Source organism: Petaurus breviceps, unplaced genomic scaffold (genome assembly GCF_028583685.1).
Source record: "Petaurus breviceps papuanus isolate PSGF00001 unplaced genomic scaffold, PetGlider_PUasm1.0 90925, whole genome shotgun sequence".
NCBI classification, from domain to species: domain Eukaryota; kingdom Metazoa; phylum Chordata; class Mammalia; order Diprotodontia; family Petauridae; genus Petaurus; species Petaurus breviceps.
In genome coordinates, this window is record NW_027187380.1 from 29,772,331 (window position 1) to 29,789,357 (window position 17,027).

The 17,027-nt window shown below is 37.0% G+C and overlaps 1 protein-coding gene across 5 annotated transcripts in view; it reads right to left on the reverse strand.

Annotated features, from left to right (window-relative positions):
- Nucleotides 1-13,702: 13,702 nt before the first annotated feature.
- Nucleotides 13,703-17,027, reverse strand: part of TVP23C (trans-golgi network vesicle protein 23 homolog C) — a 44,254-nt gene continuing 40,929 nt past the window's right edge. For all 5 annotated transcript variants that reach the window (XM_069076697.1, XM_069076692.1, XM_069076698.1 and 2 more), the window contains 2 exons: nucleotides 15,847-15,975; nucleotides 13,703-14,753 (listed from right to left, as the gene is read on the reverse strand). In XM_069076697.1, coding sequence (XP_068932798.1) covers nucleotides 14,727-14,753; nucleotides 15,847-15,975 — 156 coding nt within the window. In that variant the 3' untranslated portion in view covers nucleotides 13,703-14,726. The remainder of the gene's footprint in view (nucleotides 14,754-15,846; nucleotides 15,976-17,027) is intronic.

Sequence of the window (17,027 nt, forward strand, 5' to 3'; positions counted from 1 at the left end):
AAGCAGATTAAAGCAAGAGCAATTACCCCTCAGACTGGTTGCTTGGTCCCCCTACAATCTACAGGCCAGGAGCTCTGAAGCAGCCACATAGTAGCAGTGGCTGCACGGCTGCTGCCCTCAGTCACTTCTCCCTCCGGGGGGCAGAGACCAGACAGCACTCCTGGACCCCCTGTTCCCAAAGTTCACACTGACCTCTCACATTGTCCTTGGCATCTATGGGTTGAAAATTCTGGAAATCTCCACAGCTGCTGGTGATCCATTCTCCCGAAGTCCCTTCAGCCAGTGGATGATCGTGGCCACCCTGAGGCTAAAACTGCAGACTCATGTGGGGCTGGCCCCTTCCTGCCAGGATGTCTTCAGTGGGAGGTTAGTTTCTCTCTGTCACTTTGTGGGTTCTAAAGTTTGTTTATAGAGTCATTTTTTACATGTATTGGAGGAGGTGGAAGCAGGAACTATGCAGAAGTCCTCTTTCTACTCCACCATCTTGGCTCCGCCCCTTCTGCTCTTTTTAAAAATTAGATTAGCTAAGGGTTTATTAATTTTGCCAGCTTTTAGTTTTATTGTTTCTAAGGATTTTGTTTCTAATTTGTGTATTTCCACTCTAATTTTGTAATCTCTTCTTTTGCACTTATTTTAGGACTATTTGTTGATTTTCTAACTTTTAAAAATGTATATTCAGTTCATTAATCCACTTTTTCTATTTTGTTAATGTGTGATTGCAAGGATGTCTTTCCTCATAAGGGATGATTTAGTAGCTCCCAGAAATTTGGGGTTGTTTTTTTCATCACTATCATTTTCTTTCATATAGTTGTTTCCATGATCTGTTCTCTGACTCATTCATTATTTAAGATTTCATTAATTTTCTACTTGGGTATTATATCTTTCATTTGTGATGCCTGAACCAATTTTTTACTTTTGTTGAATTATGGTCTTCATAAGATATATTAAGTATTTCTGCCTTATAACATTTCTTCTCAATATTTTGGTGCCCTAGTACATAATCAATTTTTGTAAAAGTTCCATGTGGTATAGAGAAATATGTATATTCATTTGCTGTCCCATTTAAATATGTGTTTTGAATCTAGCTTCTTCAAACATTTGTTCAATTCCATGTTTTTCCTTTTGTCTGTTAGAATTATCCAAAACTGATAAAAGATATGAAAATTTCCTGTCACTATTGTTACTTTTATAGATGTTTCCTTTATGAATATGGATATTAAGGAATTTGTAGCAAATGTTTGCTAATGCTATTGTTTTGTTGTCTATGGCTCCTTTCAGGGTAATAGCTTTATTTTTGTTGTTTTTGTTTTTTTTTACTTTCTCAGATAGCACAATTGCTGCTTTTTAAAAATTCACTTGATGCATAGTAAACTTTTTTCCATCATGTTTTTCTTTTTTGAAAATATTTCTTGTAAGCAAGATTGTAGGGTTGTTTTCTTATTCATTCTGTCATGCTTTTTTCTTTTGTTGGATTGTTTAATCCATTCACATTCAAAATTATAGGAATTGGGTCCATATTTTCCCTCATCCGTGTCTAACATTGCGTTTTTCAAGTTATGATTGCCCTTCCTCTTTTCCTGTAAACACAGGATCATGTTTCTTCAGTTACTTTAATTTTAAGGTAGCCTTGTTCTCACTGGCTCTCCTTCCTTCACTCCTGACCCCTCTTCTCATTTTTACCCATTTATCTTGCTATAGAATTCTTCTCCCCTCCCCCCTTTTCATCTCAGAAATTTCCTCTTCTTCTCCTTCAACTAATCCTATTAGTTTTCTAAATTTTTGTGTCCCTTTACAAAAGATTTGACTTTCTCCATTATCCTTTTTCTAACTATTCTAGCCCATCATTTTCTGGTTCATAAACTCTAAAATTTTCTGACCTATCTTTTCTTTGTATTCATGCAATCAAAATTCTAGGCTCTCTTTTCTAGATGCTTTCTGCCATTGCCTTGCCCCAGACTGCCCTTTTCATTGTGCCTCACTCCCAGAACAATGCCAATTATTGTAGATATCAATAACCATACTCTTTCCCCTATCACATCCCTGATTATATAGCTCACCACTCAATCTTCCCTGTTGACTTTTAAAATTATATTTGCCTGGAAATCTTCCTGTGTCCATGCTCCAGGTGCCAGTTGCCCCAAGTGATTCCAACTGCCCCCTTTTCCAAAGTTCAATGAATAGACTTTCCAAGCCCCAAATCCTCTAGGCCTTGCCCAGTGAAAGGTCCCCATCTCCCTTCACGAATAGGATCATTCATCAATGGGAACCCCTCCCACCACCAAAGTAAGGCCTCTTTTCTTTCCTTCCCTTTCAATTCCCACCCCTTCCTCACCTACTCCTCTGTAAGCTCTGCACTTTTTGAGACAACAAAGATATTCCCCTCTTTTGTAGCCCTTGATTTGACCCCAACACATCAGACACTCCTGTCTATCCTCTTTTTATATATCTGCTCCCCCCCCCCCACACACACATTGTAGTTAATACATATATTGACTCACCTGGCCGAGTATCTCTGGGTTCTGTCCATAATGTCTCCTGACCTCTCTTCACTATTACCTCTATCGGACTTTCACCTTCACTCATCTTTTCTTGTGTTCATTTAGAGATAACTTCCACAGATCTGTTTTCACTCTGTTGCTGTTACTAGATAAGATCATATTTTCTTCTGTTGTCACTGTTTTTCCTGTTGTTTCATCTGTTTATATTCAAGGTCTTTGAGATCTCTTACTGATATCTTAGGAAATATTAGTTATTTTCCTCTTTTCATTATCACTCATTTTCTAGTGGTGGCTTTCTCAGGAGATGGATCTCAAAACTTTTCAGCCTCCCCCCCCCCCCCTCGCCTTGGATAATTCATGGTTTACCAGCTTAGGTCTCTGTCCCAACTAAATTTTGGGTGGTTAGAATTGGCCCCAGTTGAATGCTGTGCTCTTTCCTTCAAGCTTGGTGGAGTGCTGTACAGTCCCTGCATATACATCCATTCCCTCTATTCCTTGGTTCTTTGCCCTGGTACCTACAGATCAGAGCTTTGCAGTGCTGCTGCTATATGACTTTCTGCTCTGGCCCCAGGTTCTGCTGGTATTTTAAGGTTTTTGTCCTGACTGCAGGTTCTACCAGTGCTACCAAACTGTTTGCCCCACCCTGAAAGTTCAGAGCTTTGCAGTGCTGATACTCTAGGGTTTTGATCCCTAGAAGACTTTTTGCTACTGTGGGATTGTAGCTACCTGGCTCTCACAGCCAAAGGAAATTCCCACAGCTTGGAGCTGGAATCTCCATGGCACTGGAAAGAGGGATAAGGGACCAAGCTGTGGGGGTGTGCTCTGTTGTAGGCCAATGCTGTATTCTTGGGTCTGCTAGTGCAGCCTCACTATCAGTAGCACTGGAGGTATGTTAAGGGTTCTGGGTGAGTTCAGGCAGTATTACTTCATGGAGTCTTTTAAACCTTCTTTTGGCTTCAGGAAAACAATTTGGAACTATTCTCTCCTCCCCCTCCTTCAACAACAAAAAAAGTTATTAAACTACATATGCTCTGACTCTATTACAAGTATAATCTATTATCTATATCTATTACAAGTGATACATTGTATCACTTAACTGAAAGCATTTTCTTCTTCAATAAGTAGTAACTATAAGTATAGTGGATATAGTACCAGGCTGGAAGCAAGGAAGATCTGGGTTCAATTAAGACTTTGACACTTAGTAGCTTTGACTCAGGGCAAGACTCTGAAACTCCATCTGTAGTTCCCTGGTCACTCACTACCTTATAATTAGTTGATGGAGGTAGTTCTCTTAAAATTTTTCTATCATTCAGATCCTTCTTATATCTGTATATTTTTGTGCAATAAAGCTGCAAGTATGTCACATACTGATCAATTAATAAAGTGAAAAATGATATGCCAAAAAAAGGAAAGAAAATTTATCATATACAATCATAAGCATGAGATGAATTAACTCAAGGACAGAGGTAATCAAAAAGTTATAATAGGGTGGCTAGATGGTGCAATAAGTAGAGTGCCAGCCCTGGAGTCAGAAGGACATGAGTTCGGATCTGGCCTCAGTCACTTAACACACACACAACAAAAACACACACACAAATTAGCTGTGTGACCTTGGGCAAGTTACTTAACCCCAATTGCCCTCCAAAAAGTGCAAAAAAAAAGTTATAATAAATGATTTTCTTTGCACAAAATGAAAACCTTTTGCATGAATGATATCAATGCATCTAGAATAAGAAGGGAGGCAATCAATTGGGAAACAATCTTTGTATTTGTATTATTAGATAAGGGTCTGATATCAAAGATTTATGGACAATAGAGATATGTAAGACTTAAAGCCATTCTCAAATACTTAATTGGTCAAAGGATATGAAGCAACAATTTTCCAAAGAAGAATCACAAACTATTAACCACCATATGAAAGAACTATGGCAAATCACTAGTAAAGTGAGTGCAAATCAAAGCAACCCTAAGGTTTCCGAACAAATTCAGCAAATTGGCAAAGGTAAGAATAGTCAATGTTGGAAGAATAGGTATACAAATGCATTGTTGTTGTGTCCAATCAGTCTGAGAAGCAAAGAAGGAGGAGGAGGAGGGGGAGGAGGAGGAGGAAGTGATATGTTCAGACGTTTTGGTCCAGAGAATCTACTGCTAGGTATTTATATCAAGGTCAATGCAAAAAGAAAAAAAGAAAAAGGAAAGGCTCTATATGGTCCCAAATAGCTAAGAACCTGGAAGCAAAGTAGATGCCTATCAAGTGGGGTAATGTTATGGTGCAGTAAGAAAAAATAAATATGATGAATACCGAGAAGCACTCATATAAACTAATGGAAAATGAAATGAGAACCATAAAAAAAAAGTGCTCATTGAGTACAATGTATATAGAACAGTAACAACAAAAAAAGCACCACTAAATGTTCTGAAATAATAAAAACCAAACTTGGCATGAAAGAGTTGGAGAAGACACCTTCTCCTTTTCAGAGATGGGTGGTCCAGAGGTGTGAAATACCGCATATATAAGACTTTGTAGCAGCAAGCACCCCAAGTGTCCTCAGGGTTTGCTCCCCATACAGGTTCCCAGATCTGCTCTGATAAAGGAAAGTAACTCAAAATGGGTTAACAAGCTTACTTTAATCAGTCAGACCATATATCGTTTACCTTGTTCAGGGGAAAAAAGGTCAGCACCCCGAACTTCAAAGTATACAGGCAGAATTATCAAGACAGAAACAGATCAAGTAGACAGCTTTCCAAACTGTCCAGCCATTACATCCATACCCAGTCAACATCTGGGTTTCAACATCTGGGTTTTTCAAAGCCGGGGGGGCTCTGGACAACGGCTTCCCAGAATCCAGATCAAATCACAGAACACTTCTCAAAGTGAGCCCCCAAAACAAAGCTACACATCAGAGCTTATATAGCCTTCTCCTGGCTCAGAGCATGTAACAACCTTATTGATTCACTGGCCAATCGAGAAGTATCTACTGAAAAACAAGCCTCCCTCCCCAGGCTTCAGGTGCACTTTAGCCTAGGGGCAGGGAAGATCTTGCAAATTTGCATTCCCATTACAGACTTAAAAACAAAAATGTAGATATCTCTCAACTTGTTTTGCATTTTCCTGCATATCCTAAAGAACCACTACTTATAAAGGAACTTTTTTCCAAAAAAAAAGAAAAAAAATTTTCTGCAAAACTAATCAATGCATAAAAAATGACAACATATACAACACACATGTTACAACTCCATTCAAATAAAACTATTGTAGGGTCCCTCTTTCCCATTACAAACAATGGATTCTGACCTGGATTCTCCAAAAAGCCATGGCCCTGCATTGCTCTTTAACTGAGCTCTAGGCAAGCACCATCTGTGACCATCTATATCTTCTCAGGGCCGGCCTTGCCTAGGTCCATCTGTACTGCTCTTCTAGGCTTGCAGAATCTACTAGCCTGCCTTACTCTTCTACCAAGCTCTAGGTAGGCACCTGTAATGTAATGCCAAAAGAAAGGCAACTTCCCAAGGTTCAAAATACCAGTATAGGTGCTCTCCATTTTATTCAGTGACCAACCAAGAACAGAGAAGATCAAAACATGACATCATTGAAAATACAGCATTTACTAAGAGTGATTAAATAATCTCCAAGTACAACCCCACCCCAGGACCTTCCAATCATTCAATCAATTACAAAGTCCCTGTTCTAAATACTACTCCACCCCTAGGCTATACCTTCATTTGTCAATCACAGAGCACAAAAAGGTCAAAAGTTCCCCAACCCTGGATCTCAATTGAATCTACCCCAGAGTTACATCAAGTTTAAACACAGCACTTAATACCCAAATGGAGGTCTTTTCTTCATCTTGACACGAGGCAAGTTCTCAGCAATCTTAGTTCCTGGGGAGACAAGGCTTAGCAAGGCCACAAGATACATTGCCAGTCCCTTCATTAATTCATCCTCTGTCTGTAAAACAATCCTAGAACCCCTGAAAACATTAGCAAAGCCCTCTCCCAGGATTTCTGTAAACATACAACAAGAAAATCCTTCTTCAGGGCTTCTGAACCAACAGAAAGGTTCCCAGACCCCTGCAACAACAGCACTGTCCTTCACCAGTGGACAGTATTCACTCTCTGTCTGCAGGACAGTCTCAGGGCTTCTTAACCAAAAGCCAGGTTCCAGGACTTCTTCAACAACAGGACTGTCTTTCACCAGTGGACAAATCTGGCAAAACAACATCAAAACAGACAAAGTACCAGCAAAACAGCCATGTCTCCTCAGTCCTTGGCAGCTCAGGAGGCAGGTCTCAAAAGTCCAGGGCGATTCAAAGTGGCCCCAGCAATCCTTCTCAGTCTCTCTCTCTGCCTCCACGTGGGTGCTGCTTCCAAAAAGTCCTTCTGCTTCTTTCTTGTCTCTCCAAATCTACGTCACCAGCTCCTCCCAGTTCAGGACTTTCTTTTCACATCAACAAGTCCATCCCACAGGTGGGATTAACAAGCTCTGGGTTTTAACACAATCAATTTGAAAACCAAGCCAATACAGGGGAATTTTTAATTGCCATTACTATCACAGCACCATCTATGGTTACCTCTATCTCCTCAAGGGCTGCTGTGCCCCGCAGCACCCTTTAGGCAATTCTCTACCACCACCACCCCATGGTAGCCCCAGATTAACTAATTTTGCAATGATTACCATACTTCCCCATCACACTCACCCCATGCCAGTGATTTTGAATACCCAGTTGCTTTTATTCAAATCCCATTCTCCATAATTTTCCCTTATTCCTATCCTCAACCTAAGCCCTCCAACCATAGCTCTGAAGCTATCTAACACTTCCTTTAGTCTCAACTAAAGAGCCACACCTAGAAGAAATCTTTCCTAATTCTCCTTAATGTGCTTTCCCCCTGTGACTGCCCCCAATTCATCTTGTGTATGCGCGTGCAGTTTTACAGTGGTTTACATGTTGTCTTCCCTTTACACTGTGAACTGAAGAGTAGCACTTTTTTTCCTTTCTCTGTATCCCTAGACATCAGCACATCCAGTACACAGCAGGCATGTAATAAATGCTTATCAATTTGTCTTCTCCCTTAGGAATGTTCAATTGGAATTCTACAGCCCCCCCCTTTTGAGACCTACCCTTTCCATTCCCCGTTAATCCTTGCTTTCTGCCAATGATCTCATTCTCTAGTAGCTCTTCATTTTGCTGAGACTATTGTTCTTTTGTTATTCACTCACAGACTTAAATTAGGGCACATCACAATTTCCCGTTCTTCTAACCCATTTTTGTGCCCTCATATTCTGTTTGAGAAAACATACTGACTCACCTGGTTCTCCACTATATTTTCTTTTTTTCAATTCTGATTTCATTTTTAGTCCCTTGTGTACTTTTTAAAGAAAATCTCTTAATAGTCCTCCCTTTCTAACCTTATATGTCATTTTTACAATTTATTTTTAATTTTCAACATTTATTTCTACAAGATTTTGAGTTACACATTTCCTCCCCATCTTTGTTTCCCCTACCCATGAACCCAAGAGTGAGTCTACTGAATAACCCTTCCCCATCCCTCCCTAACTTTTTAGTAGGGGAAGATGGATTTCTATACCCCAGTGCCTGTATATCTTATTTCCCAGTTGCATGTAAAAAATAACAATTTTTTTGGAGGGTGGAAGGTAGGGCAATTGGGGTTAAGTAACTTGCCCAGGGTCACAGAGCTAGTTTTTGTGTTAAGTGGCTGAGGCTAGATTTGAACTCAGGTCCTTCTGACTCCAGGGCCAGTGCTCTATTCATTGCGCCACCAAGCAGCCCCCAACAATTTTTTTGAACATGTTTTTAAAATTTTGACTTCCAAATTCTTTCCCTTCTTCCCTCCTCATACACCCCCACTGGGAAGATAAGCAATTCAATATAGGTTGTACATGTGTAGTTATGCAAAAGGTTTCCCTATTAGTTATACTGTGAAAGACTAACTACATTTCCCTCCATCCTATCCCCCCCCCACTTACTTTATTTTCTACTTTGTTCCTGACCCTTCTCAAAAGTGTTTTTGTTTCTATCCTCTCCCCCAATCTGTCCTCCCTTCTATCATCCCCCCCCCCCTTTTATTCCCTTCCTCCTACTTTCCTGTAGGGTAAGATACCCAATTGAGTGTGTTATTCCCTCCTTAAGCCAAATTAAATGAGGTTGACCCATTCCCTTTCACCTTCCTGCTCTTCCCCTCCATTATAACAATTTTCTCATCTCTTTTTATGAGATATTTTACCCTATTCTATCTCTCCCTTTCTCCTCCTTTATTTTTTTAGATATCATCCCTTCATATTCAAATGATCATGTGCCCTCTATGTGTACATGCACACACATACCTTCTTATACATACATACGAAGGTATATGTATACACACACAGATGCTTCTGTCAACTATACTCCTACTGAGAAAAGTTACAATTATCGGTTTACCATGTAGGAATGCAAATAGTTCAACTTTAATAAATTCCTTATTTCTTTTTTCCTGTTTACCTTCTCATGCTTCTTGTATTTGAAAGTCAAATTTTCTGTTCAGCTCTGGTTTTTTCATCAAGAATACTTGAAAGTCCTCTATTTCACTGAATGAACATATTTTTCCCTGTAGCATCATACTCAGTTTTGCTGGGTAGGTGATTCTTGGTTTTAATCTAGTTCCTTTGACCTCCAGAATATCATATTTCAAGCCTTTCATTCTCTTAATTGTAGAAGCTGCTAGGTCTTGTGTTATCCTGTTTCCACAATACTCAAATTGTCTCTTCCTGACTGCCTGCAGTATTTTCTCCTTGACCTGGGAACTCTGGAATTTGGCTATGATATTCCTAGGAGTTTTCTTTTTGGGATCTTTTTCATGAAGCAATTAGTGAATTCTTTCAATTTTTATATTGCCATCTGGTTCTAGAATATCAGGGCAATTTTCCTTGAGAATTTCTTAAAGGATGATTTCTAGGCTCTTTTTTTTTTATCATAGCTTTCAGGCAGTTCAATAATTTTGAAATGATCTTTCATGGATCTATTTTTCAAGTTAGTGGTTTTTTGAATGAGATATTTCACATTGCCTTCTATTTTTTCATTTTTTTTTTGGATCTGTTTTATGGTATCTTGATTTCTCATAAAGTCATTAACTTCCATTTGCTCCAGTCTAATTTTGAAGGAATTATTCTCTTCAGTGAGTTTTTGAAATTCCTTTTCCATATGGCAAATTCAACTTTTCAAGGCATTATTTTCCTCATTGGTTTTTTGGGCCTCTTTTGTCATTTGAGTTAGTTTATTTTTAAAGGTGTTATTTTCTTCAGTATTTTTTAGGGTCTCCTTTAGCAGGCTGTTGACTTGCTTTTCATGATTTTCTTGCAACCTTCTCATTTATCTTCCCAATTTTTCCTCCACTTCTCTTACCTGATTTTCAAAATCCTTCTTGAGCTCCTCCATGGCCTGTAACCAATTCAAATTTTTCTTGGAAGCTTTAGATACAGGAGTTTTGACTTTATTTTCATCTTGTTGTTCTGTGTTTTGATCCTTTTTGTCCCCACAAAAGGATCCTATGGTCTGATTGTACTTCCTCTGCTTGTTCATCTTACCAGCCAATTACTTGACCCTTGAGCTCTTTGCCATGGTAGAACTCTGCTTCCAGAGTAGAGAGAGCTGTCCCCCAAATTGCTGGTGTTTTCGCAAATGTTGTCAGACGTTGTCTGAGGAGGGCACCCTCTGTACAGCCACCACAAACTCTGACACACTGGTGACAGACCAACACCCAAGACTGTGACCCAGATCCAAGCAAGTCAAAACAAGAGCTATTACCCTCTGAATCGTCACTTGGTCCCCTTATGATCTGTAGGCAGCCATGTGGTGGCAGCTGCAGCTGCCACACCTCCTCCACCTCCCACCCCAGGTCAGACATCAGACCATGCTCTTCTATCATTCAGTTCCAACAAAATTCCCTACTGACCTTTTACTTTCTCTTTGGTATTTATGGGCTGACAAGTCTGGCAACTGCCACAGCTGCCAGTGATTCACTCTCCTGAAGTCTGCTTTGGCCAGTCTGGGTCATTGGTCATGGTTGGGGCTGCCTCGAGTATGGGCCTACAGCTCACCCAGGACTGCTCATCCCCCAGCCCAGTGCAATAGACCCTTTCTGCCAGTCTGCCTTTAGCAGGAGATTGTATAGTATTTGTGTGGTTTATCACTTTGTGGGTTCTGTAGCTCTAAAATTTGTTTAGTCATATCTTACAGGTATTGAAGGTGGTTGGAGTGGGAGCTCAGACAAGTTCCTGCTTTTATTCTACCATCTTGGCTCTGCCCCCTCAGTCATTTTTTAAAATGGTTTCTAGAGTCCTAGTAATTAATGCTATTATTTTTTCTTTCCTTGCTAGTTTGGTCTTTATAATCTTTCTGTTGTTTAGATCAGAGATTTCAAACAATTCAAACTCAAATAGAAATGGGGCCTCTAAAAAGGATCAAAGGATCATTGCTAGCCACATATTGACTTAGTAAACCATATATTATCTATATTCTATTGTATTTTTATTTTGTTAAACAGTTCCCAATTACCAATGATGTTTTAGTATTCATTCTACTTTCAGTACACTGTGTTATTTTATTGGCTTGTGTTATGGGGCATTTTAAAAATGTTTTTATTGATATTTTCTGCTTCACCTGCAACACAACAGTATCCCATATGTCTCTCCCCTTACCTCTTCTGAAGACTCACCCCATCTGACAAAAAGTAGTTTTAGAAATCAGCACAATTGATAAATACATTGAAAAAGTCCTAAAACATGTGCAATATGTAATGCCCATGGATCTCCTAACTCCATAAAAGTGTGGGTAGGGAATGTCTTCTCATATCTCTTACTTCAAGTCCTTTTTGATTGTCAATAATTTGCTTATTTACTTGTTTTGGCATCCTTGCTCCTTGTACATTGTTGTAGTTAGTGTATGGTGTTCTCTTGGCTCTGCTTATTTCTCTCTCTATCATCTCAATATCATGCTCTCTATCTTCATTACACAAATAATTTCTTACAACACAGCAATATTCCATTATATTCATGAACTACAATTTGTTTAGTCATCCCCAAGTTATTTTTATCTATCTTGTGTACAATTCTTAGCTATCACAAAAAGTGCTGCTATAAATATTTAGGAATATATAGGCCTTTTTCTTCCTTGGGGTATAAACCCAATAATGGGATTCTCTGGCTCAAAGGGTATGGAACTGTGAGTACTTTTTAGTTCATTCAGCACTGAGTACAATGCTTTGTACAAAGTAAGCACTTAATAAATGCTTCATTAATTCACTAATTCATGCATAACTTAGGAAGGAATCTTATCCAGCAGCATTTTAATAAAATGTGAATAGAAGCAGAGAAGGCAAATGGTAATGATAATGCAAAATTAGGCACTGGCAAATCATGACTGGTTACAGGAGACAAAGGATTCAAGAGCAGTTAACTGTACAATTTAACTAGTCAAGATTTGAGAAATGAGGAAAAGAAGCGAAACCAGAGCAAGTGTGATGAACTCAGAAGACAGGGATGGGTGGAAAAATGGAAGAACAAGGTAAAAATAGAGGATGGTTTTAGGCAGAATAACAGAGGAAACTATAAAAGCTCTTACACAAAAATCTAGATAGCTGTAAGTAAAAGATGTTCTACGAATGGAGGGTATGAGGTGGGATTAGCATTTAATATAAGTCTACCACTACAGGATTGTTGTTACTGTTGTTGAGTCTTTTTTGTCATGTCTGATTCTTCGTGACCTGTTTGACGTTTTCTTGGCAAAGATAGTGGTTTGCCACTTTCTTCTCTAGCTCATTTTACAGATAAGGAAACTGAGGCCAAAATAAAGTCACACAGCTAGTGTCTGAGGCCAAGATTTGAACTCAGGAAGATGAGCCATCCCAATTCCAGGTACAGTATTTTACTCATTGCATCACTGAGCTGACTGAGATTACAAAATTATAATTTGAAGAGCCCTTAGGGACCTTCTAGTTCAACCTCCTAAATTTACAGATTAAGAAACTGTGGCCTAATGGGATTAAATTACTTGAGCAAGTTCAAATACTGAGAATTGACATGAATCTATAAGATCTATAGCCATCCTCCAAAAGAGTAGCAGTAGAGGGGCATGGATTGTAAGTCAAATAATCAGGATTTAAATCCTGGTTCTACTTGTCTAGATCTAATCTTGGGTGAGTCATTTAACATTTCTGGGCCTTGATTTCATCTTAAGGAAAATGAAGAGGTTGAATCTATGATTTTGTCGACAATTTATTTTAAAATAAATCCAAGTTATAATGGTCTAAAAAACTGCTCAAAATCACTAGTAACCAAAGAAATACAAATTTTAAAAATTTTCAAGCAAGATCTCCTACCATCAAATTGGTTAAGATATGAAAATTCAATGTTATCAAAGTTGTGAGAAATAAGGCCCATTAATACAAAAGCTGCAGTTAGAAATAAAGAGAACTTACTAAGGTTTCATGCCCTTTAACTCAAGAGACAATATACAGAATTTATCTATAAATGTATAACATGTAAAATATACATAGTATTTATACTAAAAAGGGTGCTAATTTCAGCAAGAGGAAACCTATATACACCAATAAATTCATAGCAGTACTGTTGGTAAAAATTTTTAAAATTAGTAACAAATTGTTTTCAACAAGTGGCTACTTATGGAATAAACTGGAATATGAAAGTTTAAATATTATTACATCATACAAAACAATAATAAAAATTCAGAGCCTCATAGGAAGAACCTGATAAAGTGATACAGAGTGAAGAATGCAGAGGCAAAATAAAAATATGCACAATATATATAAGAACATAAAGCCCACAGTAAAAGGTAATAATATTCTGATATTTATGACTGCAGATTTAGAATTTGGAGGGACCCTTAAGAAATCCTGAGAGGTTAACTATCTGGGTTCAGATAAGTCAGAGTCAGGATTCAACTCCAAATCCTTCTGCTTCAAATCCAACACCCTTTTCTTTACTAGGAAGTTACAGATTGCCAGAGAGAATGCCTGGAGCCTAACTGAATGGGTTCTGTGGGAGGATAAAATGTTTGCTTCAAAATAGTATGTGAGTCTCATGAAAGCAGAGATTGATTTTTAGCTTTTGCCTTTCACTGTATCTCCAGCACTTAAGACAGACTGACTAAATAGTGTCCTCTTGTGCCAGGTGAGTATATGTACAATCACTCTGCAGGGCAAAAATATTTAATCCATTAAATATAATAAAGATATTTTCCAGTTAACAAAAAGAAAATTTTCTAGAAATAATACACTAAAATGATTGTGGATCACAACTGTCACTGTTAATAAAGGCAATTTATCCAATTACATAAAATCTTAACATTTTTTTACAATATATATTCATAAGGCAATCTTTTCAGATGAACTATACAACTAAAATTTATAGAACTACTTAAGTCAAATATGCTATAATTTAATCTTATAATTTTCAATATTTCGATTGTATCAATAACAAGAGAATCTAAAAATAAAATGTGACTTTAGGGATTTGCCATGCCAATAAAGAATTATTCTCAACCTAACACAAAAAGTAATACATTATTACGTATAAATTTGTGTCACTGAAATATTCATTATGCTTGGTATGAATTTGCAAAAATTTCCAAAATCAGTTTAAAGTGAAATATACAGCTATATCTCAAGTTAATTAGAAGCACAGAAACCACACATACACACAAAACACAATAATATAAACTATACAGAATGCTATAACAAGTTACATAAAATAAATAGCATGAATGAAGAGTTTACTGAAGAAACCAAAATAAACATTCCCCTACTAAAATTACTTAAATTTAAAAGTACTGACAAACTGGGTGTGGCATATAATTTTATTTGCTTATTTGTAATTTAGGTGAAAAATTTCACCATGAAATATAGTGTTTTGTAGATATGGAGATGACTTATGGAATGTAAGCTAATATTCAACATAACTCCTATTTCAGATAATTACCTCTCTTCTAAAATTATGAATATGCTTACCCTATTCAGTTTTGAGGCAATAACCTTAAAAAAAAGAATCCTAAGAGAGATTTTATGACAAAAGTAGTATCTTCCTACAAAAATATTTATTTTAAATGAGAAATCTCTAAGATTCCCCCCACCCCAAGATATTTACTCAATTCCAAAAGGATCAAGACAATCTCTTCAGTTGTTCCTTAATACAACAAGATGTATTTCTTCTTTTTATCTTCAAGATATCTGATCATCTTTAATGTTCTGGGAGAATGGGAAAAATTCCACATTAAAAATAATATAATTAATACTCTTAAAAGATATCAAAGGACAAAGGGGAAAAAATCCTTAAGTAGAAATAGCTAACATTGGCACAATGTCTTGCACAAAGTAGGCACTTAAATGCTTGTAGATTAAACTGACCTATTAAATTCTACTCACTTCAAAGAAGGTTTATGTTAAAACATGTATATATGCGTTTTTACACAAACACTCTATACCCTCTGTCATTTCAAAATTATCATGAACTAATAACTGACTGCTGCTTTTTTGGTACATTCATAAGAATTCATTCATCAACACTCATAAGAATATTTGCTGTTGGTAGTGTAATGTTATAATAACCTAAACTATCCATTATGTAACTTTGGCCAAAGATTTCTTAACTTCCTACAGAATCATTTTACTTTTAAGGAAAATCAGAAATTTTATTTAAGGGAAAGATGAGTATAACTACAGATGACACCAAAAAATTACAAGTTATCACTCACAGAATACTGAAACTATATGAAAAACAATACCCTCTGAAAATTTTAATTACTCCACTAAAACTGAACTTTAAATTTTATGATATGATCCTATTTTTCCAGCTTGTTCTTCACTATGACCCTCCAAATATTGTTACAGTATAAAAATTCTTCAAAATAGTTTAATTCTATACCTTCATATAACATACTAAAATAATGTAGTATGCAGTAATAAATAATGATGTAGTAATGCAGTAATAAAACTTTCATAAAAAGTAAAATTGGTGTTATTATTGATCTTCAAACCAGAGAGCTGACAAAGCATTAGGTCACCATTTCTCATTCACTGATTTGAAACAATCCTACAATGTTTCCAATTACTTCAAAGGTGTGTCCAAAATCCCTCAAATTCTTAAATCAAAATTAACCTATATTATATAACTTGGAATAAAAATGCATTTATAGAATTTTTGTGCAAGGGAATTTACTTAATAGTATTAAGTTGCCACAACTGCAAAATAGAAATCACTATATTAAATGTTGACCAGGGAAAGAACTGGATATGATTTTTGTTCATATTCTAAATGCTCTTCCACCCAGAAAATACTTACTTGCTTCAAGAACTGCTTTCCAAGATAAGTGGTAGCCATACTGGTTAAATTATTTTGGTTGCCTACTTTGCATCGGATATAGCCATATAAGTTGGCACCTTGTAATACCACACCCATGGTGACCACTGCCTGGAAAAGGGAGAAAAATCATTTGATAATCTTCTCAAATAATGCTAAAACAAAAGGCTACTCAAGAGATGACTGTGAAAGGAATGAGATGAGTTTATCATGTAAAAATTACAGGCATACATGTCCTGATGTTACCCTCTATGCAAACAACTTTTCAAGTGTTTCCAGAGATAAGTATATTTTACAACCAAATTAAGATGAGGACTGCAAAGGTGAGCTACTAGTTTGTTTTGAGTAGTTTATAACAACTAGATTCAGTAAAAATGTATTTGAGTTCTAGTTTCTCTGTGACTTCCCTGACCAAAACACCCTTCCTTCAAAATTATCATCTTCCTCAAAAATAAAGCTATCTATAGTTATATGAAAAAATGTTCTAAATTAGTATTGATTAGAGATGCAAATCAAAATAACTCTGAGGTACCACATCAAATTGGCTAACATGGCTATCAAATTAGCTAACATGTCAGAACTGAAAAATTATAAATGTCGGAGAGGATGTGGGAATGTTGGAAAACTAATTCGTTGTTGGTGGAGCTGTGAGCTAATTTAACCATTCTAGAGAGCAATTTGGAACTGTGCCCAAAGGGATATAAAACTGTGCATACCCTTTGGCCCAGTAATACCACTTTTAGGTCTGCATCCTAAAGAGATCATACAAATGGGGAAAGGACTACAAGTAAAAAAAATATTTACAGCAGCTCTTTTTGTGGTGGCCAAGAACTGAAAATTGAGGGGATATCCATTAATTGGGGAATGGCTAAACAAGTTGTAGCATATGAAAGTAATGGAATGCTATTGTGATATAAGAAATGATGAATAGGTAGAATTCAGAGAAACCTGGAAAGATTTATATGAACTGATGCTGAGTGAGGGGAGCAAAACCAGGAGAACCCTGTACATAGTAACAGTGTGTGAAGACTCATTTTGATAGACTTAGCCCTTCTTGGCAATGCAAGGACCTAAAAACAATTCCAAAGAACTAATAATGGAAAATGCCAGTCACATCCAGAGAAAGAACTTTGCAGAACAAAGCACACTACTTTCTTCTTTTT